Source organism: Onychomys torridus, unplaced genomic scaffold (assembly GCF_903995425.1).
Source record: "Onychomys torridus unplaced genomic scaffold, mOncTor1.1, whole genome shotgun sequence".
NCBI lineage: Eukaryota > Metazoa > Chordata > Mammalia > Rodentia > Cricetidae > Onychomys > Onychomys torridus.
In genome coordinates this window covers 25,001-50,632 of record NW_023411941.1, presented here as the reverse complement: position 1 = coordinate 50,632, position 25,632 = coordinate 25,001, and the positions used below count along the sequence as shown (strand labels likewise).

Here is a 25,632-nt window from a genome sequence, read left to right as displayed (position 1 = left end):
AGAGGCCTAATAGATACTTGGAATGGAGACATCTTTACTCTGTCCAGCAGAACAGCGTCCATCTGAGGGGAAAGGGTCCAAATGCAGCCAGGTACTCTCCAATGCTGCTCCCACACACGGTATCTTAATATCCGTTCACATCAGATCCAGCAGACAGGTTTCCCTGTATGCTGTGCTGGAGCATGGGAATGCTATGGCTCACTTCCCTGCATATCTGTTCTAGATGATGTATTTTGTACTTTTAAATCTTTAATTTTCTTCTTAAAGTTATTATTATTGTTGTTGCAATCATTAGTGTATGTGTTTGGTGAAGGTGTGCGCCATGGCTCGCGCGCACGTGTGTGTGTGTGTGTGTGTGTGTGTGTGTGTGTGTGTGTGTGTGTGTGTTTGATGAAGGTGTGTGCCATGGCGTGCTCATGGAGGACAGAGGACAACCCCCATCAGCTCTTCCAGCCTGGCTGCCTGGGGTGGAACCCAGCTTGCCCAGCAAATGCTTTTCCCCACTGAGCCATCTCAACAGCCCTTCAATTTTCTTTCTTTCTTTCTAGCTCCATTGTTCTGTTCAGTTTTGCTTAAGATAAAGTGTCACTGTACAAGGCAGGCCTCAAACCTGCTTCAGCCCTTCCTGCTTCCGGGAATACCTGAATGCTGGCCCCTCCTCCGTCTGAGCTTACCCAGGATGCCTCTGCCCTTTGTTTAGGCTTACCTGAGATCTCTTCTATGCTGCTTGCACGCATGTCCAGAAGGACAGTGCCGTTGATGAGGCAGCTCCTTAGCTCAAACAGACTGTGCAAGGAGAGAGTTGCCACATAGGGCTTGCTCCAGCGCTCTCCCCCATCTTCAACGTCCTCTTCAAACTTCAGCCACCTGCAGACGAGGATGAGAGGCCACAGACAGAAGATGGGCTTTTCAAGAGAGCAGAATACCTGAACGGCACAGAGAAGGCTGCAGCCCTAGTCTGAGTCCAGACACAGAAGAATGGAAAAAAGAAGCCGTGGCACAGTGCCAATCTAATCCCACCCCCACCCCCTTTTTGTTTGGTTTGGTTTGGTTTGGTTTGGTTTGGTTTGGTTTGGTTTTTCGAGACAGAGTTTCTTTGTGTAACAGCCCTGGCTGTCCTGGAACTAACTGTAGACCAGGCTGGCCTCTGCCTCCTGAGTGCTGGGATTAAAGGCGTGCCCCACCAATGCCCAGCCCCAATCCCATTTTTATTTAAAGACAAATCTAAAATTACAAACACGTGTGTGTGTGTGTGTGTGTGTGTGTGTGTGTGTGTGTGTGTGTGTATAAGACCCCAAAAATATTCCTTGTTCTATCCTTGTAGCAGTAGGGCTGAAGGTAACTGTCATGTTCTTCCTTTTGCTTATCTTTATTTTCTAATTGTCTATAATAAGACTGACTTTTAAAAACCTAATCTATATCATTATATCATTGACAAGCCACATTAATTAAATAATAACATTTTTATCAGGACTTTTTATGACTTCAGAAGTCACAAAGACAGAAACGTAAAAGACTGCCTTTCACTTGGTATCAGGCCAGCTGGCCTGTTTAATTCTCGTGGCCCACGAGGAAAGACCACAGTAGTGCAGGCACCAATGCCACACCAATGGGAGCTGGAGCCAGGCCTCCTCGTTACCGCTTCACCCATGACAGTAGGCCTGTCACTTGCAGAGAGGTGTCCCCTAAGCCCCTGCCTGGGTTACCGCAGGGCCTCACCTGGCTGTCTCCTTCCATTCAGCATCTTCCCCGTCTCTCATACATATCTCATCCAGCTCTGTGAAGAGCTCATGAGGCACGTGCTCTTCATCCTCCTCGGTGCCAAGAATGAACTGAACACGCTGAGATGGGGTGTCTAGAAAGCCAACCAGAGAAAGGTCTGGATGTGTATCTATCCTCCAAGTCAGAACAGAAATAGCACTCTGCCTAACCGCTTTGGGAATATATAGAAGATGTCCTGAATACAGATTTAAAGTTCCTTTGTTCTTAGAGAGAAGGCTATTCTGTGGAAGCATTTAACCAAGAGAGCAGAATTATGAACTAAGACCACTCACAGAAGTCCCATGAGAACTCAAAATCAGGATTGGAGAGATGGCTCAGCAGCTAAGAGCACTGGCTGCTCTTCCGGAGGACACGGGTTCAGTTCCCAACACCCACATGACAGTTCACACCTGTCTAACTCCTGCCCTGGGATTCTGACGCCCTCTTCTGGCCTTCAAGGGCACCAGGCATGCATGTGGTATACAAACATACATGCAGGCAAACCACCCAAACATGTAAAAGTAGATTTTTTAGTTTTCTAGAAACCTGACAAATTTTAAATAGCAAAGGATTACTTATAGTGCTGACTGGGGTGTGGAAATGTCAATTTCAGGAAGACATTTTCAGTTCTTAGAAGCATTCTTTCCTCTTGGGAACCCTAGCCAAGGGCTAGAGAATCAAGGCCACCTGCCTATGCCTCCTGCATTCCCATAAATCTCCACACCACCCTGTCATGGACACTGGTCCTCTCCCCCCCAGGGTGTTACCCCGTCTCCCCCCAGGGTGTTATCCCCTCCCCCAGGGTGTTACCCCCTCCTCCACAGTGTTACCCCCTCCCCCCAGGGTGTTACCGTGGGCCAAGGCTTCCAGACTCTCTTCCCCCTGGCTGGCTCCTTTGCCCCGCCCTCCTCGTCTCCGGTGCTTCTGGCCATGAGTGCGGTGGTGCCGATGGCCCTGCCTGCCCAGTGGCATCCGAACCCCCACATACAGAGTTCTATGACCTGAATGGAAACAGAAGACCTATGGAGAGAACTCCTCTTACAAAAGGAGTCTAGCCTAATTAAGAGCAAAACATCTCCGACCTTTGTATAGGCACTTCCCGGAATGATTAAACGGCACACCCCAGGACTAGAGACAGTAACCACAGAGTTGACAGTGTCTTCTATGTCCTGCACACAGCTATAACCTCACACGGATGCTGTGACAACCAAAGGAACCAACTGTGCTCCATTATGTGCACTAGCTGTGAGAGTGGGAGCCTGGGAGCCTGGGAGGGCAGAGCAGGTCACACAGCAGAGCATGGGAACGGAGCCTTGGCGTGAGCAAGGCTCTGGGAGGAGGGTGGAGGAAGGAGGGAGGGGGAAGAGGGAGGGGGAAATGACTCACAAACTATGAATATATGTGTGTGACTTTTTGCTATTACAAAAGCAACATGAATGATTTTAAAGAGGCAAGCCCTGTATGGTGACCGTGGCAGGTTTTGACAGAGAGGCTGTTAGCACAGTCAAGGACCCAGTAAGCCCACCCAGGCTCAAAGGTCCATTTCAGCACTGGCTAACAGTCTGAGCATGAGCAAGCCAGCCAGTCTCTCTGATTAATCCTTTCAAAGGAACACTGATGCTTACTTTTTTTAACTCATGGGGTTATCAAGAGCAGCAAATAAGATAACACATGGGAAATGCTCAAGGCCATGCTGGGAACTGCAGACCAATGTGGTATTGTGTTCCCCACAATATTGTGCACCCTAATAAACTTATCTGGGGTCAGAGAACAGACAGCCACTAGAACAGAGCCAGAAATGGTGGCTAGAAAATGGGTCAGAGCAAGCCATAGCAGAAGTTGAGTGGTGGTGGTGCACAGCTTTAATCCCAGCACTTGGGAGGCAGAGCTAGCCGGATCTCTGAGTTCAAGGCCACTTTAGAAACAGCTAGGCAGGCGACACAGCCTTTAATCCCAGGGAGTGATGCAGAAAGTAGAAAGATAAATAAGACGTGAAAACCAGGCACCAGAGTTAGTTAAGCATTTAGTTAGTTAAGCATTTGGCTGGTTTAGCGTTCAGGCTTTGAGCAGCACAGTTCAGCTGAGAGGACTCAGAAGCTTGCAGTCTGAGGAAACAAGACCAGCTGAGGAACTGGCGAGGTGAGGAAACTGTGGCTTGTTCTGCTTCTCTGATCTTCCAGCATTTACCCCAATAACTGGCCTCAGGTTTGATTTTATTAATAAGAACTTTTAAGATTCCTGCTGCTGACCAGCTTCTGCACCATGGACTGCACAGCCAGGCTGCTGCAGACAAACCTTATAAATCAGGAGTGAGGCTGGATTTTGAGAGTTAAAGTCAGTGCACAGAGTGGAGAACGTGGAAGTAAGTGACTGACAGCAACCCCTTCTCGTCCCTCCCCCTGCTCCCAACTCCTCTCCTACACCCCTGTGGTGGTATTGTGTTCCCCGAAATATTGTGCCTGCTAATAAACTTATCTGGGGTCAGAGACAGGACGGCCACAATATTAGGTTAGGCAGTGGTAGCACATGCCTTTAATCCCAGCACTCGGAAGGCAGAGCCAGGCAGAGCTCTGTGAGTTCAAGGTCACATTGGAAATAGCCAAGCATGGTGATTCACACCTTTAATCCCAGGGAGTGATGGCAGAAACCAGAAAAGATATATAAGGCGTGAAGACCAGAAACTAGCAGCATTTGGCTGGTTAAGCATTCAGGCTTTCGAGCAGCAGTTCAGCTGAGACCCATTTGGATGAGGACACAGAAGCATGCAGTCTGAGGAAACAAGACCAGCTGAGGAAATGGCGAGGTGAGGTAGCTGTGGCTTGTTCTGTTTCTCTGATCTTTCAGCATTCACCCCAATAACTGGCCTCAGGTTTGATTTTATTAATAAGAACTTTTAAGATTCCTGCTAGACAGCCCCTTTGATTTCATCCTCACCTGACTTCCTGCCAAGCCTGGAGCCCAGGATCAGCCTTGCTGTGCCCATTTCTACCTGACTCCTGCTGCTCTGCACACCACACCTTAGCTGCACCCACACTGTCTCCATGGTTCTCGGCATCTTTAGCCAGTGTCTTTGAATCCTACCTATGCCTGTCCCTGCCCTTTGACCCCTTCCTCCTCACCTTACTGAGAAGACAAAGGTCCTTTCATGGCAACTCCTCTGTCACAGTCTGGCTCCTCTCTGCCAGGCTCGGGAGCTCTCCACCCCATGCCTCCCACTCTGCTGCCCCTCCCCAGGTGGGACGAGGCCCTCCCTCTCCTCTCCATCCAGTCCTTCCATGGCTCATCTTTGAAGACTCCCACGACTGCAGCCCCCCACATTTCCCCTCTCCTTCCTTCTCCACCAAGAATCACGACTGGCCTCACTCCCTCTCCTTCCCAAGTTCTTGTTCCACGGCCTCTGGCTATGGCTTCTGTCTCTGACTTCTACTAAAGCTGCTGTCCACAGTGAGGACATCAGATGGCACTTAGTCACTAAGCTCTGTCATAGACATCTCCCAGTTCCACAGACTCTATGGAGACCCAGCATGCACCGGGTCTCCAGATGCCCGTCCGCCTTGATGTTCTGGGCCCCTTCAGCTCTCACGCTCTGCTGCCTGACTCCTTCGGATGCCTCATCACCCACCAGAGGAAGGGTCCACTCTTGACCCTTCTTCTCTCCTCTGTAGTGGTACCCATTCTTTGGATTTCAAGTTCACTTCTACACAGGACTCCCCAGACCCCTTGTTTTGAGTCTTTATGTATATCCCAGCTTGGCCTACCAGGCTGGCTTCATACAATTCTCCTGCCTCAGCCTGGGATTACAGGTGTACGCTACCATACAGCTTCAAATCTTTATCTACAGCAGTGGTCCCCAACCTTCCTAATGCTGTGACCCTTGAATACAGTTCCTCATGCTGTGGTGACCCCTAACCATAACACTGTTCTCATTGCTACTTCATAACCGCCATTTTGTTACTGTTATGAATTGTAGTATAAATAACTGTGTTTTCTGATGGTCTTAGGTGACCCTGTGAAAGAGTTGTTTGACCCCAAGAGGGGTCATGACCCATAGGTTGAGAACCACTGACCTACAATGATTATCATGCCCCAAAGCGAATTTAAGACCCTCTACCTTCAGAAGCCAAGCTCACTGTGGGCGTGGTATCTCACACCTAGCCACCTTTCATCCTAGCCCACGAAAAGATGAAAACAGTTGGCTAAAACTTGGAAGTCAATCGGGTGACACCGTGAGTCTGAGGACTGGCCTAAACAATAGTCAAAAGAATCTAAGAGTGAAATGAGCCCATGTCTATGTCTGGGCCACCGCTGGCGTAGATTCCTTGGAGGGCTGGGAGAGGCCCAGCAGTGGACGTTCTGTTGCTCTTGCAGAGGGCCTGGGTTTCCCAGCAGCTCCACGGTGGCTCACAACTGTATGTATAAGACTGTTCTAGAAGAGCTCTCGATCTATGCTGGCCTCCACAGCACAGCACACATGTGATACAAGGACATACAAGCAGGGAAAACACCCATACACAAAATAAAAATAAGTAATTTTCTTCAGCGTTCCCTCAGAGTTCCAGCTCTACCTCTCTGCCCCTTTCACTGTGGTCCTGTAGATCAGGGATGTCAAGCCTTTCCCCGCTCCTACTCTGACAAAGCAGGCTCTTCTTCCTGCTTCCCATTCGAACTGAATGCTGCAGAGTCACCATCCTGGTTACAGACTGATCATAGTTCATCCTGTGAGTCCAGAACCCCTGTGCTCAGTTCTCAACCTCTTCTATGGATTTTCCTTCCTTTGGGACAAGTTTACATATTCAACATGGAAATAAATGACCTCTACAGGAACCAGGTGATCAGCTCAAGAGAGCTAAAGAGTCATCCTACATGCTGGCCCAGAACGAACATTCTGGAAAACAATCCATGTGCCCTTCACCAGCACCAAAATGGCTGGTTCCAGCTCCCTCTGCCTTCCCCAGCTGCTGCATCCACAGCACTTTATTCTTTACCTCAGCCAGGCTGCCCTTCCTCAAGCCTGTTGGCGCCTTCTGCACACGCATTCACCCGAGTCACCGCCAACTCACCTGCCTCCTTGGCATTATCTCTAATTTCCTCGGTGAGAAGTGTGGTCACCTTCCTCCATGTTACCCTAGCTAAAGCTTTTCTCCTGCCCTTTTTTCTGCCTTACAGTACAGTTGAGCAGCTGCCTTATCCCAACTATGCACTTGTGAACTTCCAAGGTCCCGGCTTAAATCTCCTCCAGTACCTATATGTAACCAAGCACATTCTTCAGTCAATGTCAGACCGAGTCTACTGAAGCCATCAGCATGCAAATAAAGCATCCTAATTTAGTAAAACTTGTAAGAAAGATGTTGATGCTTTTAAAAATAAGAATGTACACATACACACACACACACACACACACACATACACACACACACACACACACACACTCACATACTGAGAGCAGCCATGAATGAGAGACACTGGACCTTTGGAGCAGAAGAGAAAGCACAGGGATGAGGCCCCCCCAGAGCCGGGCTGTGGCACACTACTACCTGCGCAGCCGCGGTTTACCAGGCATTCACATGCCAACTCATTCGGGAGTCCTAATGCATACTCTGCTTACAGGGTAACTCAAAGTCAACAACCACAGGGGAAGTCCTACATCTGGGACAACGCACACCTCCTTAAAGTTACAGATATGACCAAGTGGTCCAGCCTTTGCTCAAGTGTATTCGAAGGCATAGTGCCGACACCAGGAGTCATAAACCTAGCACTTAATCAGGAGTAATGATCTGCCAGAAAAAATGGGAAAACCCATTCCTCTAACAGGAGTGCCTCCCCCAACAGCACACACTTCCTGCTCCCACATCTCCCTGTCCCTTCATCCATCTGGCCAAAATAACTTCCAGAACTTGACCTTGATCTACCCAAACACCACTGACTCTGCAGAGCCACACACACACAGGTCTTCACAGAGCCGGAGCCCGAGCTGAAGCCCGCCTCCCCAGGTTTCCTCCACTTCCCATCCAAAGGCCGAGTTTTCCCTGTAGTGGCACAAGGTTGATAAAACCCATGACGGGAACACTCAGTGCAGAGAAATCCTCACAGCCATCTGAGCAGCCGGAAGCTGCTGCAACCTTCAGTGTACAGTGGAAGCAACAACCATCTCACACGGAGCAGACATAGCTCCTTGCACAGGAACCTTCCTCCAGGATAAAGGAATGTCACCTCTAATGAGGAACCATGGTTGGGCAGGTGGAAGGAGAAGAAGCCAGGGGACAGTCGGGGACAAGAATGGCTCCTCCTGCCTCCATCTCACTGGGGTTTTTCCAAAACTTTGTGCTGAGAACTCCGAGTCTTTGCTGGTGTGTTTCTGCATTCCCTTTTCTTGTTTACATTTTTTTTTAAATCTGGTACAAATGGGCACAGTTAGAAAATGAAGAGCCAATAATGGAAACGTGGTTTTAAAAAAATGGTTTTACAGCCAAACTGAACTTTTAAGCTGATGATATTCTATTTTCTTTTAAATTTGTATAGATACTTATCTTTCCGTGAAGTTATGAAGAGTCAGTGAACTAAATGAGCACCTCACATTCTCTGTGCACTATCTCATGCTGCCTACTGGGCCCCGGGATAAGCCTATCACACGGGGGTGCTGTTATCTCTGCTCTTATTGCAAGACTAGGACTAAGAGGCGGGTTCTTACCTTCCAACTCTTCCTTCTCATAGTGGATGTTGAGAACTGTACTGGTCCCACCCTGGTCCACCACAGCCTCCTCATCTGGTCTCTGTTTGAAACAGATATGCAAACAGTTACAGAAATACACCGATATTCATGCATTCAAATACTTCAAACCAAGGCTCCTTTGAGATACCTGGAGGAGGAAAAGCAGTGGTTTACATATATTTTCAAGTTGGAACCTCACAATAACCAGGAGATGCAAACATGGCAGCCATTCTCTTTCCCATTCTGTGAGTAGCCTAGACCCAAAGCACATTAAATAACTATGCCCCAAGGTAGAAGGTAGTTAAGACTGAGCAGCTCCATCCTCTCCAGTGACCCAGCCACCTTCTGCAGAGCCAACACCAGCAGGCACCTGCCTTGAATGGCGACTGCCCCTCACTTCCAAACAAACCTAAGCCCTCAGTGTTTATGTCCCAATGACATACTGCAATTCTGCTTAGTAATGAAACATACACACAAGGGCTGGAGATGCAGACCAGGAGTTGTTAAGAGTGTGTATGCTCTCGCAGTTTCCAGCCCATAACTCCAACTCCAGGAGACCGACACCCTCTTCTGGCCTCCATGGCAACTGCACTCATGCACACATACTCACACACATAGACCTAATTCAAAACAAAACAAGCCAGGTGTGATACTGCATGCCCAATCTCAGCACTTGGGAGGCAGAGACCAGCCTGGTCTACAGAACAAGTTCCAGTTCAGCCAATGCTGCACAGTGAGACCCTGACTCAAATAGAAAAAATATTTAAAAAAGATTACAGCCGCCCCCATATAGCACAGAAATGTTTACATAGTAAGTGCTCACATGAACACTCACATGGTGAGTGCTCAGTACATCTATTTTTTTTTTTTAAGATTTTAGTTAGTTAGTTTATGTGCACTGGTGTTTTTTCTGCATGTGTATCTGTATGAGGGTGTCAGATCTCCTGGAACTAGAGTTATAGTTGTGAGCTGCCATATAGGTGCTGGGAATTGAACCCAGGTCCTTTGGAAGAGCAGCCAGAGCTCTTAACCCCTGAGCCACCTCTCCAGCTGCCAGAAAGACTTTCTTAAAATAATGTGACCACCATCCCTCCTTCCTCACAAGGCATCAACTTACTAAGACAAACACACTGAACTGATACTCTGGCACTTACTTTCCAGGTGTGTGGCTCTGGCCAGGCTACTTTACCACAGGGACACGGGCACACTCTCACCTCCACGTGGGCCTGTGCTTCCCCCACGCTCTGCTCAGATCTCCAACTCACTCTTCAAAGTCCCCACTTTACCATGCTCATCTGTGGCCCCCAACACAATGCTGAAGACAGACAATCTAGCTCCCCAATGACAAGATATTTTTAATGAGATTAACTTAAATAAATTCTTAGAGAAATAGAATGTCAAATGTCACTTAGAGTGATTAATTTGATAATTTACTTTCATTTTAAAAATACATGTTATTACTACCATGAAAAAAAAATCTCTAAGACAGAATACTAAGTTTTAGAGGCAAAGTGGAAAAAACTGTGACTTGCTACATTTTAACAAAGGAAGGGCAGCTGGAACATAAATGCCTGGTTATACTTTAGAGTAAACGGGTCTGGACAGATGGCTCAATGGTGAAGAGCTGGCTGCTCCTCCAGGTTCAATTCCCAGCACCCACCTGACAGTTTACAGCCATCTATAAGCTCCAAGGAATCTAGCACCTCTTCTGGCCTCACACATAGTACACAGACATGGACATGGGCAACACCCAGACACAAGGAAAAATATTTTTTAAAAAATCTTAAAAAGAAAGAATATTTACAAAAGATTGATTTTTTAAATGGTTTGTTTTTAATTTTATGCACATTAGTATTTTGCCTACATGTATATCTGTGTGAGGCTAAGTTCCCTTTCTTTTGTTGTTGTGGTTTTTCGAGACAGGGTTTCTCGTTGTAGTTTTGGTGCTTGTCCTGGATCTCATTCTGTAGACCAGGCTGGCCTCGAACTCACAGAGATCCGCCCGCCTCTGCCTCCCAGTGCTGGGATTAAAGGTGTGCGCTGCTGCCGCCCAGCTTCAAATCCCCTTTTTAAACAACTACTTACAAAGGAGAAAAAAAAAAAAAAAGAAACAAAGACAGAAGGCAGCCTTCCTTGAATATCTTATGAATATTTTATATAAATTCAGGTTTAAGAAAGAAATTCTCAGGGATGGAGAGAAGGCTCACTCAGTGGTCAAGTATGCACTGCTCTTCCATAGAACCCAAGTTCAGTTCCCAGCATCCACTTTAGATGGCTTAAAATCACTGGTATTTTTTAAGTGTGGGGGTGTCTTTTATGAGTGGGGGTGTTTTTTACGTGTATGGGTGTTTTGCCTACATATCTGTGTACCCTTTATGTGCCAGATGCTGGGGGAGGCCAAAAGAGGGCATTAGATCCCCTGGAACAAGGGATGAGATTGCTGTGAGCAGCCATGTGGGTGCTAGGAACTGAGCCTGGGTCCTCTGCATGAGCATCCAGTGTTCTTACCAATGAGCCATCTCTCCACCCAATGAGGAACCATTTTTAAGTGGAAAAACAATTGGCTTATTCTGCACGTGTTATCTGCTTACCTAGCTCATCCTTCAGGTCATCAGTTCCTCCCTCCCTCCCTCCCTCTCTCCTCCTTCCCTCCCAACCTTCTCCCTCCCACCTACCTTTCTCCCTCCTTCTTGATTTGTTTTTTAAGACAGGGTCTCAGTATGAAGCCCTGGCTGGCCTGGAACTCAGGACTCCACCCACCTCTGCTGGGTTTACAGGCATAGACCACCACACCCAACATGGCCATGAGTTTCTAACAGCTGGGAACACAGACCCCATCCTTGAGTGTCTCCTAGAGTCCAGCACAGTGGCTGACACTGTACTCAGCATGCACCCCTGCAAGCTCCAGGACAGGGTGCTGTTTCCTGCCCACCACTGAGTAGACAGTACCCAGGACAAATGTCCAGAACATGACAAGTAACTTCTAATGAATGACATTAGTTTCTGAATTCTTTATATGTCATCATAGAGTCTCCTGAAACCAGGTGAAATGTTATATAGAAGTAATTTTGTTGTTGTTAATGTTGTTGCTGTTTTTGAGACAGGGTTTCTCTGTGTAGTTTTGGTGCCTGTCCTGGACTAGCTCTGTAGACCAGGCTGGCCTCGAACTCACAGAGATCCTCCTGGCTCTGCCTCCCGAGTGCTGGGATTAAAGGCGTGCGCCACCACCGCCCAGCTTATAGAAGTAATTATGTTGGCTACCAAGCTAGTTTTTAATATCCAGAATCACTTATAACAGTCGGCACTCTCTCAACAGACAGCTGGCACAGCACAGGACAAGGTGGGAATATGGAGAGGGAGGAAGGGAGGTAGAAGGCAGATTTCTCCAAGACTATAAATCAAGAGGCCTGGAAGAAGGAAAAGGGAAGGGAACTATATTATAATCTCAAAATATAAACTAAGTTACAATAATTTTAAAAGCACATCTTTAACATTAAAAATATAAAGAGTATAGCTGGGCGGTGGTGGCACACGCCTTTAATCCCAGCACTCGGGAGGCAGAGCCAGGAGGATCTCTGTGAGTTCGAGGCCAGCCTGGGCTACAGAGCTAGTCCAGGAAAGGTACAAAGGTAAACAGAGAAACCCTGTCTTGAAAAACCAAAAAAAAAAAAAAAAAAAGAAAAAATATATATATAAATAAAGAGTAAAGTCAACTATTTGAAAACTTCATGTTTCCTTACCGTGGTTATCTACAGCTGAGTTCACTAACAGACTGTCCATCCCCTTCGCCTTGCCACAGGAAACAGCCACTATCAGTGAATGGTAGCAGCTAGAGCATTACAATGGCCACACTGGAGTGTAAACGTGGGGCCCTGGCTCACAGAAACTAATGCTTAAAAAAGAAAAATAATTATAACTAATTCAAGAAACTTATACAGAATGGATATTTGATTGTATTTATGTACAATTGTATTTATTATTGTATTTATTTGTGTTCTTTATATATTTATTTTTGAGACAGGGTTTCTCTGTGCAGTCCTGGCTATCCTGGAATTCACTTGTAGACCAGGCTGGCCTCAAACTCACAGGAATCTGCCTGCCTCTCAGATACTTTTCAAAGTATGGCAGTAATCTTGCAATGTGTCATCAGTACATTTTAAAGAGTCCTTCGGCTGGTATTTGAGACTGGAAGGAGGCAGAGGAAACAAGATGTGTGTTCATCGCTGACGCCGAGTCATTGGTACGTGATGATTCACTATGCAAATGTTTCTCCTTTGATACACTTGAAATTTTCCCCAAATTTCAAGCATATGCCAAATCTGTCTGAAACTGTTAAACTGAAGAGCAAGAAATGCCAGTCTCCTGGCCTATGCTTGCTGCAGGTGCCACAAAGATTGGTGGCATTTGCTCTGCCGCCATTGTGTTCACAGTAAGTAAGATTCACGCACTTGGAGTCCATAAACTTCTGGGAAACCTACAGATGCTTAGAGGAGAGGGGCAATATGTGTGCATGTACATTTGGTGGTGTGGGGCTGTCCATAAGTTTTACCAGAGTCTCAGAGGAGCTTGTGACTTGGGAAAGATTAGAAGCACATTAAACAAGTCTATGAGAAAAAGGAAGGGAGGGAGGGAGAGAGGGAGAGAGGGAGGGAGGGAGAGAGGGAAGGAGGAAATTGGGAAAAAAATCTTCAAGTAATCCTCTTTTCTATACTTCCTCCGAGTGGGTCACTGACGATGCCTCCTATTAAACCTGCATCAGAGGGTCCCAGGACTAGGTAAGAGCTGAGGGGGTTAATTCACACTAAAGCATCGACACTGTGGGGGGGGCTGGACAGAGAGCTCAGCGGCTAAGTGTGTGCTGTCTTAGAGAGGACCAGAGCTTGGTTCCCAGCACCCACATCAAGCAGCTCACAACCACCAGTAACTCCAGCCCTAGGTGATCTGACACCCTCTTCTGTCCTCCACAAGCATGTGTGCTCACACACACACACACACACACACACACACACACACACAGGAAGACAAACACATATACACATAAACAAAAATGAAAATAAACCTTTTTCACTAAATCATTGACACTGCATGGCAGGTCTTGAGAGATAACGCACTGCTATAAGCCTTGGAAAATGGTCTTTTCTAGGAAAGAGCCTCCCTAAACTAGTTGTCCAACACTGAATGGTCAGCCCTGAGAGCATATGCACACAGCTAACGTGGACTGAGCAGATCGTATTTATATATTTATATATATATATATATATATATATATATATATATGTGTGTGTGTGTGTGTGTGTGTGTGTGTGTGTGTGTGTGTGTGTGTGTATTCCAGGCCAGCAAGGGCTACACAGTGAAACCCTGTCTCAAAAAGAATGAGTCAGATCCTCCTGGTAAATCAAAGCCTTGGTTCCAGTAACGAGCAAATGGAACAGGGCTGAATATTACATAATGGCCCCAACTCCTAGACACAGCCAAGAAGCTGCAGGGACAGTGAAGGCCGGGGCAGAGGCCACTTAGAGCCCTTCCTGACACACTGCCCTTGTTGTCCTTGCTGGATTGTGATGGCCTGCCCACATGAACCCCAGCACCCTTCTGGTAAGAACCTCTTCTACCCCCCCCCCCCCCCCCCCTCCATGGAGCTAACGTTTCCAGGACGTCTACATGCTGCATGCCCACCACACCCAACCATCATTTGCCCAGAACAACAACAAAACATCAACAGAGCCTTTCTGAGTGCTAATGCAGAGTTCCAGGTTCCCCAGGCAAGCACTCCGCACAGAGGACACTCTCAGCCCTACCTCCTGGGTTTCTAGTCAACAGAAGAATTAGGAAGTTATCCCTTACGCCTGCCATTTTTGCTACAGCTATTACCTCACGAAATCTTCAACACAGTCCTAATCAAGGCTAAATATTATCTCACAGGCGCTGAGGGCTGGAAGGCTCAAGTTTCGTTATTAATTTTAATAATTTATTAATTTTTATTTTATGTGCATTGATATTTTGCCTGGATATATGTCTGTGTGAGTGTGTGGGAACCCTGGAACTGGAGTTACAGACAGTTGTGAGCTGCCATGTGGGTGCTGGGAATTGAACCTGGGTTCTCTGGAAGAGCAGCCAGTGCTCTTAACCACTAAGCCATCTCTCCAGCCCTTCATTATTAATTATGTATAAAGAAACTGGTCATTGTTAAGAACTCCAGAAACCTAATCATGGACTCGTGCCCACAGTGAGAACAGGCTGAGATTCACACTGCCTTCCCCAGCCGTCAGTGCCCCAGAACCTCCCACACCCAAGTGTCCTTCTGCTCAGCAGCCCTCCAGTGGTTTCCTAGCCCCCCATCTCCTCCATCTGCCTCTTCAGTCAACAGAACATCTGAACTCTAGTCCCGGGGAAGCCCTGTCACTGAGACTGACCCATATTTCTACTTCTCTCGTGGTATGTCTAACTCTGGATTAAAACAAATGAAGCCAAAGAGGAGATCTTTTGGGTGACTTTTTGTAGCTCAAGGGGCTGTTCAGTTCTCAAGGATGAACTTAGTGGATGACGATGTGCCACGCGTCATAAGGTTGGACCTGACTGAGTGCCCTCAGTTACTTCCACACAGCCTACAGATACCCTACAGCCAGAAAGAGTGGTCGGTCCACAAGGCCTATTGGCTGGAGACCCTGGCCGCAAGCCATCTTCCCTCTCTCCACCAGACTGCTGGGAAATGAGAATGCACAGTGGCTCTCTGATTCTTTCCTTGAACCCCACTTAGAGTCGCCCCTATTTAGGACAGATGTGGAGAGTAACGGCCCCTGTAGAGATGCACCTCTAATCCCCAGTGGCCTCCGAGTTTGTGACTTTACCTGGCAAGAGATAATTAAGATTACAGGTAAAGGTCACACTGCTGATCAACTGACCTCCAATAAGACCATTGAAACTCATGAAAACCACAAAGTAACCTCATGAAATCAAAAGCATTGTAAAGCCAGGTGTGGTGATCCATGCTTGTAATCCAAGACCTGAGAGACTAAAGCAGTGAGATCACAAGTTCAGGGCCAGCCTGGTCTACACGGTGAATTCCAGACCAGCCTGGACTACAAAGGAAGAGCCTTTCTTTTTGAGACTGGAGAGATGGTCCGTTGGGTAGGAGGAACATTTCTTGTTCTTGCCAAGGACCTGGCTTCAGTTCCCAGCACCCACATGACTGTCCATAACCACCTGTAACTCCAGTTCCAGGGAACCCAGTGCCTTCTTCTGGCCTCTGTGGTAACTACATACATGGAGCACCCACACACATGCAAGGAAAACTCTCACCCATGTAAATATTTTCCAAAACATCATCCACAGAAGAGAGAAGCAGAAAAGTGAAATCAGAGAGACAGAGAAAGAGAGACAGACAGAGAGACAGAGAGAGAGAGACAGAGACAGAGACAGAGAGACAGAGACAGAGAGAGATCTGAGGGGGGAATCAGGGACTGAGGAACCACATTTTCCGGCCTGAAGCAGGAAGCATGGAGGGAGGAAACTAAGCCAAAGAATTCGGGCAGGTCTTAGTCTAACAAGATGTAAACAAAGAGATTCTGTCTAGAGGCTTCCAGAGGCCCAACCCTGGTGACAGTTTATGCTCACAAGCACAGGTATCAGGTTCTCAACTGCAGAACTGTTCCCACGTACACACATGTTGTTTGAGGCACTCAGCCTCTGGTAGTGTCATGGAAGCAATAAGAGGCTTGTGTAGTGTGTTATTTTGACTCCCTAACTACCAAAGCTACAGTGAACTGGTTCTTACCTTATGGGAAATGACCACGGCTCCGTTATCTAAGGTGTGCTGCCGTAACCTAGCAGCAGATTTAGAACTGACTCGCTGTGGGCCCTGGCTACCCTGCCAAGGCAAACAACACTGAGATGGTTATCTAAGGCTCTGAAGGAAGTAAATGTACAGCCTGAACTGCCCCTGTTTGCTGCCCAAGTCTGCTTGGCAAGTCAGCCCACAGCTCTCCTACAAAGCTCCCCAGCAGAGCTGGCGGAGCCTGACAGAGGATACCCACGGTTCTCACATCACTTAGGTGTTGGGAGAGGTTATGGGGTCTGGATTGTCTACTGCAATGAGGTGACAGGGAAAACTTCCATCTAGGATTGGCATTTCTGTCCAGTAGTGTTGAGCAAAGTACTTATCATCTGCTTACCACAAACTAGCCGTGCCCCTCAGGAAGCTGATCTGCTATCAGTGGAGCCTCTCATTCACTTGTTCAACAAATATTATGTACTGTGTTCCGTGTGCCAAAGTCACTGGACACCACAAACTCTTGTTCTGCGAATTTGTTTCAGGTCTACCTACCGTAAGAGATAGGTGTGATCTTCTTCCCATCAGCTGTACTTCCCAGTTATCACCCACATGCCAGGGTTTGCCAATGTCTCTTTGCTGTTTCTTTAGCCAAAGTCTCACATAGCCCAGGCTGGCCTTGAACTCTCTACGTAGCCAAGATTAACTGTGAACTTTTTTTCTAGATTTATGTGTATGAGTGTTTTGCCTGCAAGTATATGTGTGCAGCACTTGCGCCTTGTTTCAGAAGAGGGCATCAGCGCCCCTGGAGCTGGAGGTACGGTTGTGTGGCCACCATGTGGCTGCTGGGAACTGAACTAGGGTGCTCTGCAAGAGCATCAAGTATCCTTCACTGCTGATCTATCTTTTTTAAAGTATTACACAACTCTGTGTGTGTGTGTGTGTGTGTGTGTGTGCTTGCCATGGTGCATCTACTGGGGTCAGAGGACAACTCTGTGAGTCTGTCTTTCCTTCCACCTGTACGTGGGCCCCATGGTTCAAGCTCAAATGGTCACACTTGTCCAGAAATGCTCTATCCATTGCATCATCTCCCTGGCTTTGACCTTGAACTAACCTTCATGTTTCTACCTTCCAAGTGCTGGCTGGGATCACAGTCATTTGCAACTATGGCCAGCTCCAGGGTTTGGGTTTGGTATTCTAAAGATTTCTACAAAGTGTTCCAGGGGTGATGTACATAAAAGCCAGGCTTCCTCGCCACTGTCTCCACGCTCCCTGGACGTCCCAGTGGTAACCTCACCTCCTACAGTCTCCACGCTCCCTGGACATCCCAGCGACACCAGGCACTACCTTCCTTAGATGCCACAGTGACCAACCTCCCAACACTTCTTCCTTTTGGTCAGTTCTGAAAGTGCTGATCAGAAGATCTGTGAGGCTTTAAGATGATCCAGCACAAAGGGGCTTTCCCTAAAGCTGCCTGGTCACCTTCCTCTATTGCTGCCCCCTTTGAAGAGCTCATCTTTCCTAAAATGTCAGTAATGCCCCTAGAGAGCTTATTGAGGTGGATGATGTAGGCCACGTTAACACAGCCTACACCATGCCAGCAGCCTCGGGCTCCCTCACTCCAGTCAGCTGCACTCTAATACATTCCTTGTAAGCTTTCCCAAGTACCTCTGGGTGCTCACTCAGGGCCAGGCGCTTGCTCTAGGCTACAACAAGGCTGCTCTAGGCAAGGCTACAGCTGTGGTAATGCACAGTGATTGAGGGCTCAGCGTTTGGAGAGAGGCAGTCGGCCCCTTTCCAGAAGTCACTGCCCCTCACTACACTTCCATTTCTTTATTTGTGAAGTAGGTACAATAAAGGTGCATAATTCTCAGAGCTACAGAAAAAGTTCACGGGGATCTGAGTTTGAGAGGTGAGTTTGAGGCGTGGGTGCAACCCTCAGCCTCTCTGTAACTAAGAAGAAAAGGTAAGCATGAGAATACATGGAAAGCACCCAGCATGGTGCCTGGCACACAGGAAGCACTCGGTGCCAACACAGTAATAAAGGGAAGTGCCAGGTAAGTGGCAGAAAGGGGCTTCCGTGGTCCAGCAGGGGTGAAAACGAGCACGTGGCAGCTGTGTGAACAGAGGAGAATGAGCAGCAGATTCCGGCAGAGCTACCTGGAGCCAGCCTGCAAGGTCAGGATGGAATTCCTCAGAGGAGGGGACAGATCCTGCAGCTTGCCAACCTGAGCAAAGGCACCATATCAAAGAAGAGAGAGCTTGTGTGTGAGCCGCAGACTGCTGCCTGCAGACTGCTTCATGCCAATCCCGCCTGGCAGACCTCGAGCTCCTAAGAAAAACGCTTTAGCCTTGGACCCAAGAGTCATTCACTAACTCAGCATCTGAGCACCAACTAGACGTTAGGCAGTGTGTGAGACAGGACTGGCTGCCACTGCCGCTGCCCTCCTCAAACTTCTACCTAACAGGGCATCACGGACAGGAACACTCACACGCAATGTGCTAGGGAGAGAGACACAAAGAGGATCCCACGGAGGAGTGTGACTCGGGGTGGAGGTCAGAGGAAGCTATTCTTCAGGAGATACAAATGAGTCAAGAGGAGGTCAAGCTAGAACAGTGTCCCAAAAAGAGGACAAATTCCCGAGCTGGGAGGGAGCCTGACGTACCAAAGAAACACAAAGCCAGCCAGAGTCGGAGTGCATGGTGAGAGAGAGGAGGAGTCCAGGGACAGTGGGCAAAGCCTTGATCATGTCAAACCTTGGTAAGCCATGGCAGAGTTTGGATTTTATTCTAAAATGCACCGGAAGCCACTGACAGATTTCAAGAGAGGACATGCCAGGGAGGGTCTGGCTTGCAGCACTAAGCCCCGCTGGCTGGACATTGGAGAATGGCTGTAGAGTCAGTCAGAAGGGCAGGAGTCCAGCCCTGAGAAAACAGTCTAGACTCGTGGTGTGGGGATGTGATGTCTGGAACCTCTCTGCTTCCATCAAGTCACTCACTCTGCAGGTCCAGCTCTCTCAGTGGCACACAGGAGGTTTGGCCACAAAGGGCATTGCCCATCGGTTAACTGTGTCTCCTCTGGGCCATCCCCATTTCCTCCCCCTCCCAGCCCCCATTCTCTTTCCCTCCCTAAATCTCAACCTCCTCTGTCTAATGCCTGACTTCACAAGGACCTGCTGTTCCTCTCTTTTCTTTCTGCACTCCACGACCCATAAAGTGTCTTAGCTTTGTGTAAAGGACATACTTACTGTCTGTCCAGAACACAAACCACAGACCATTAACAGAAACCTGAGGGTGATGTGTACTCCACAAAACCTGCACACACTGTGCATGTTAAACACGGGGTCTCCTCACATCCCAGCCCCATCGCCCACGGCAGCCAGAGACATCTTTCAGCAGAGGAAACCTCGTCAGGACCTCATTGTGTGTCTCCTGAGCTCTCTCTCGGGCCTCACCTTCCCTCATTTGCCTAAAGCTCACCAATGACTGCCCTTGGTCCTCACACGAATATCAATTCCTCAGTGTCAGCCACAGTGTCTTGCTACGTTATGTACACAGAGCACACCTCACCATTTCCTCACTGTCCCCTGTGGTTCTCCTACACTGTCCTTGCAGAACACACCCCATATCTGCCACAGGACTTCTGCACATCCTGTTCTCTGTGTCCAAGTTCTCTGACTCCCCCGTTCCTTCGGTTATATTCATTCTTCAGACCTTTGGCCCAGTTTTCTTCTTAGAAAGATCTCCTGTGGTCTGAATCATGTACGCTCTCAGAGGACTGTCTGAGAAGCTGTCAGAGCACCCGAGTTTATAATAACGCATTTCCTTTGTGCGCATTGTTTGAGACAGGGTCTCATCACGTAGTCTATGTTAACCCCAAAAGATGTTCCTCCTGCCTCAGGCTCCGAGCATTAGGCCCACAGCTGCACAGTATGAAGACCTGAATTTGGACCCGCTCCCATGAAGAACCCAGCAGGGCAGTGCTTGTCTGGGCCCCAGCACTGCAGGGCAGGGGAGGCACGAGCAGGGAGGGGACGGACAAGCAGATCCCAAGGACTCACTGGCCAGCTGAAATGGCAAGCTCCAGGTGCAGTGCAAGAATGTGTTTCAATAAATAAAGGCAGTCAGGCGGAGGTGGCACACACCTTTAATCCCAGCACTCTAGACATAGAGCTAGGAAGGAGCTCTGTGAGTTCGAGGCCAGCCTGTTCTACAGAGCGTGAGATCCAGGACAGGCACCAAAGCTACACAGAGAAACCATGTCTTGAGATAAATAAATAAATAGATAAATAAATAAATTTAGAGTGATAGACACCAGATATCAAACTCTGGCCAACACACACACACACACACACACACACACACACACACACACACACACCCCTCTTACCTTAGGCTGGAGATATGGCTCAGCGGTAGAGTGTTTGCCTAGCAAGTTAGGAGGCAGTCCATCCCCAGCACTACCAAAGGCAAAACAAACAAACAAACAAAAAGCTCTCCGCTTTCCCCACCAGCTGGGACAGGCAAGACCGTGGCCTCTGTCTGCTCCCTGTCTCCCAAACGGAAGTTGACTATATCATAGAATGTCATGAGATATAGATATGGAAAGATCTCCCCAAAATCTTAGATCTATTCATTCTTGTGACTGGCAAGCAAAGACTGTTGCCTGGGAGAGGTAGGGAGTGTCACACCCATCTTGCTACACTCAGGAAGTTTTCCCTGCCTCTCCCTAGACCCCACTCCCGATGTCAACATGTGTGGCATTTGCTTCCAAGTCCCGTCACCCTTCCTGATTCCCTTCCCTCCTTCAAACCCTCTTTCCAGGGCAGCAATCACACCTGATCGAGGTTTAAGAAAGTGGCGGTGGGGTAGGGTAAGACTCCAAAGAGCTACCACTCATTTACTAAGGCTCACACAATAAACCGACAGAGTCCTTAGAACAGCCCTGTAAAGTAACCCGTACAAAGATTACTAGTTTATTTATTTCCATTTTAATAGATGGGGAAGCCGAGGTTCAAAGAGGCCAGCAGGCTTGCGCAAAAGGTCACGAAGCCTATGAGAAACAGACTGGGACTTGAACCCACAGACTCTTAATATAACCTAGTCCAACGCTTCCTAATATTCGCCACCCCTGCGGTTCTACTGAAGGTTGGTGGTGTCGTTCCTGACCCCTCACCGCTTCCCGGGTCCATGTGCATCCCTACCCAGAACTTGCCAGCTGTCTGGGCAGCAGGGCGGGGATGCACAAAGCCGGCCACCTTCTCAGGAGCTGTTCCCAGCCTCCGGGTCTTTGCAAGGCTTCCTCTGAGCCACTGAGGAAGCAGAATAAAAACACAATGACCCGCGAAGGTCCCCGGATACCCTCTCGTCCACCTACGGTAGGTGGAGGCAAGGCCAGAAGCCGGCGTCTGACGCCAAAGGGGACCCGCGGACTGAGGTCACTGCTCCGGGACACCGGGCAGCAGGCGACGCAGGGGATGCGGCGGTGCCGGCGGCTCCGGGCTCGGCCCAAGGTCACCCTCCCCGGCCGCCGGAGCGCCCCCTGGCGTCCCACGCCAGCCTCCCCCGGCCCTCGGGGACACGCCTGGAGCCCCGGCAGGAGCCGCAGCCGCAGCCGCAGCCGGGCGGTGGGCAGAGGACCCAGGCTGAGCCGGGGAGGAGCGGGAGGCGGGGCCCACCTGATAGCTGAGGACGCCGTCCGGCTCGTTGCTCCCGGCGGGCATGGCCGGGCGGAGCCTGGGCTCGCCGGTGGGATCCAGGTTGAGCTGCAGCAGTCCTCGCCCCCTGGTCCTGGGTGAGCCGATCGCACGCGCGGCGACCCCCAACCCTGAAGCCAACCGTCAACCATCAACCGGCGCCACCTTCATAGCCACCAGCCGGCGAGGCGCCCGCCGCAGCCAATCAGAGAGCGGCCCGAGCAGCCAATCAGGGCGCGGAGCACGGGAGGACGCTGTCCGGCGGTACCCTGGGCTACCGGGAAGAGGGGAGGAGGGCGCCAGAGAGCCAACCCCTCCCAGGGCCGGTTGCCGTGGAAACCGCCTCCCCCCGCCCTCCCTGGACCGGTGCGGGAGTTCTCTGGGCTCAGCGGTCCCTCCAACCTCTTGCTAGGAACCAAAATCACAAACGTCCTCTGTAGGCAGTTGCACCTGACTCTCGGGAGAGTGTCGGGTTTGCCTCCCCTGATTTTATTCCTCGGAGGATAGGTTTTAAATCAGGAGAAAATTTCCCTCAGAAACCAAGATGGCAGGAGGAAGCAATGATGAGAAGAGGGGGCTCCTAAAATTACTTGTTAACCCTTGAGCTAGTGGCCAGATTGAAAGGCGTTAAAGAGCAGCAGACAGGGAAGAGTCGGGCCCCTCCACAGGCTATGAGACTTAGGCTTCCCTTGCCTCTCAGATTGGCAGCAGACAGTGGAGTTTGAGCTGAGGATGATTTCAACTTGTCCAAAAAAAAAAAAAAAAAAAAAAATGTTTTAAGACAAATTATTTTCTAACAGCAGAACTAACAGATCTGAGGCAAAGTTACAAATGATGAGTAACGTGTTCGATTTGATCTGGTTTTAAAAGAAAACAAAGTAGTTAATCATCCGAGGCTTTTGTCTTACATGCACTATCACTTGAGACTGGAGGTGAATCCACACTGTTAGGGGGAAAGGGACCACTGCAAATCATTCTCAGCCTCTGCCAAAACCGCAGAAGGGAATGTGACAAGCCAAAGTTCAACCCTGTGGTGGTGCGGGCCTCTCCTGTAGCGTTCAAGGAACTGAGGCAGGCCAGCAGCAAGTTCAAGGCCAACCTGGACTTCATGGTGATATCCTATCTCAAAAAAAAAAAAAAAAAAAATCAACTTCCGAATATCATTCTTTGTATTATCACCCAAACTGGAAATAAGACTGAGCCTAGATGTCCCTAAAAAGAAACTATAGTTCTGGAGTGGGGGTGGCATCTAAGAAGTTCTTTGTAAGTATAAGGACCTGAGTCCAGTGCCCAGAACCCAAGGAAAATCTGGGTCTGGAGGCAAAAGCTCGTATCTGCATTGCTGGGAAAAGTAGAGAAAGCAGGGGCCTCTGGAGCTTGCTACCCAACCAGTCCAGACCAATCCATGACCAGCTCCAGAGCTGGTGAGAGGTGGAGAGGGCTGGAGAGATGGCTTGCTCTTGTAGAGGACCTGGGTTGGGTTCCCAGGGCCTACATGGTGGCTCACAACCATCCATAATGGCAGTTGTAGGGAATCAGTCCACCTCTTCTGGCCTCCACAGGCACAAGAAATGAATGTGGTACACAGCCATACATGCAGGCAAAACCCTAATGCACATTAAAAAAAATAAACGGAGAGCTATTGAAGAAGACATCTGACACAGACCTCTGGCCTCACACAAGAGTCACACAGGAATGTGTAAAACACACACACACACACACACACACACACACACACACACACACACTTATTCCTGATTACGAATACCCAGCCTTAGCTGGGCTTGTTTCTTGCCAACTTTCCTTAAATTATCTCATCCGTCTTTTGCCTCTGGGCTTTCCCTTTTCTTTTCCTGTATACCTTTCTTTGTTTCTTACTCTGTTGCTGATTGTGTAGCTGGATGGCTGGTCCCTGGAGTCCTCCTCCTTCTCTGGCTACTTCTTTTTCCCCAGATTTCTCCTTCATTTATCCTCTCAGCCTGCCAGCCCCGCCTATCCTTTCTTCTGCCTTGCTGTTGGCCCGTTCAGCTCTTTGTTAGACTATCAGGTGTTTTACACAGGCACAGTAACACAGCTCCACAGAGTTGAACAAATGCAGCATAACAAAAGTAAGCCAGGCAGTGGTGGCACACACCTTAATCCCAGCACTCGGGAGGCAGAGGCAGAGGCAGAGGCAGGTGGATCTCTGTGAGTTCAAGGCCAGCCTAGATTATAGAGAGCAAGCAAGCACTCCAGTCTGGGGCAAGGATTTAAGAGTGGTAACGAATGCCGGGTAGCCACAACCAGGCCAACACAGCAAGTTATGTTGAAAAGAACAGTAGGAGTGAGGGTTACCACTATACAATGCTCTTGTCAGGCTGTGGTGGATGGATGAGTCCAGACTTCATTTCCTTTGTTTAATAGAAAATTAGGCTGCTAAAGGTTTTAGGGAGCCCTTGCATGCACCAGGACCTAACAGTATAAAATGTGCCTGTCATTCCTGGCAGTAGCCATGGCATCTCTATTCTCTCTGCTCCACTGTGGAGAAAGCTGAGTCACAGAAAAACTAAACAATGTCTAGATCAGGCAGTCATTAGGCAGGGACTGGATCATCCTTTGTGGATTAAAATGGCCTTGCTGAGATCCCCTGTACCCAGCTCTGGGTGTCTGGAGCTGGGGAACCAGCAGTGAGAAAAACCTTACACCCTTGGGACTTAGAATTTAGAGAGGAGACAGGAATTAAGTCAACAAGACTGTTGTAGGTTATGGCAGCCACCGTGAAGGAAAGCACACGGCTATGTGACAGAAGGAACCGGTCATGTGACAGGGGACGGGACGCCTCTTTGTGGAGCTGAGGACAGCCTAGTGAGACAAATGAGTCAAGGTGAGCCTGTCTGACCCTGGAGTTCCTGGACAGTGTGCTGCACTATCTTGAGAAAGCTGCCAGATGAATTATAGGGCAGACCTGAAGCAGGGCATTCATTAGACTAAACTTCAAGAGAGGCCAAGGCTGGCAGCCAAAGGGAGGATGTGGCTGAATGCCTCACCACCCATAAAACAGGTCTCAGCCACAGTGAAAGAGGGCAGGGTAGGGCAAGGGATGTGATTTCTAGGAGCCCTTTAGCTCAGATGTGGAGGCAGAGCCTCTGGCCCTTGACTTCAGGGTCAAGAGCCCCATCTTCTGGCCTCTTGTGAGAATTACAAAAGGGATGTAGTCCAGAGCCAGAGCGGAGGAGGCCGCTGCTAAGGGAACCCTGCAGACCCTCTCCTAAGGCTCATCTTCCCTTCCCAAGCTGGGCTGGCATGGTACCAGGCTTCAGTCTTAGCGTAAGACTTACATCCCTACACTGGTGTAAAAAGTGCAAATGAGTGACTGAGCCTGGCCAGCAAATGGGTCCTGGCGGAGCTGGAAAAAAAACATTCAACTAAGGAACAGCACTATCAGACCCTTGTGGGGCCTGCAATTGGCCTGGAATGGGAATAAAGTGGACAGGAAATTGCCAAAACACACATGCGGAGACAGAACCACACAGACACACCAAACTCACAGGACATGATGGGGATGACCTCATCTAACCCTTGCCACAGCTTGTGAAGTAGATTCTGTCATCCCATTTCACAGATGCGAAACTGGAGCTTAGAGAACAGTGGCCCCAGGTCACCCTGCCAGGGCAGGAAGTGCACGGGGATGCTGGGAGCCAAGGTCAGGTACATCTGGT

The 25,632-nt window shown here is 48.9% G+C and overlaps 1 protein-coding gene across 1 annotated transcript; it reads right to left on the bottom strand.

The window, feature by feature from the left end:
* Positions 1–706: 706 nt before the first annotated feature.
* On the bottom strand, positions 707–22,139 carry LOC118575423 (electroneutral sodium bicarbonate exchanger 1-like; the record flags this gene model as incomplete). Its single annotated transcript, XM_036175991.1, has 5 exons — positions 21,917–22,139; positions 8,450–8,531; positions 2,613–2,762; positions 1,720–1,855; positions 707–867 (listed from the first exon to the last, which is right to left on the bottom strand). Coding segments are annotated over exons 1-5 (574 nt in total), but the record flags the coding sequence as incomplete, so codon positions are not given.
* Positions 22,140–25,632: the final 3,493 nt, after the last annotated feature.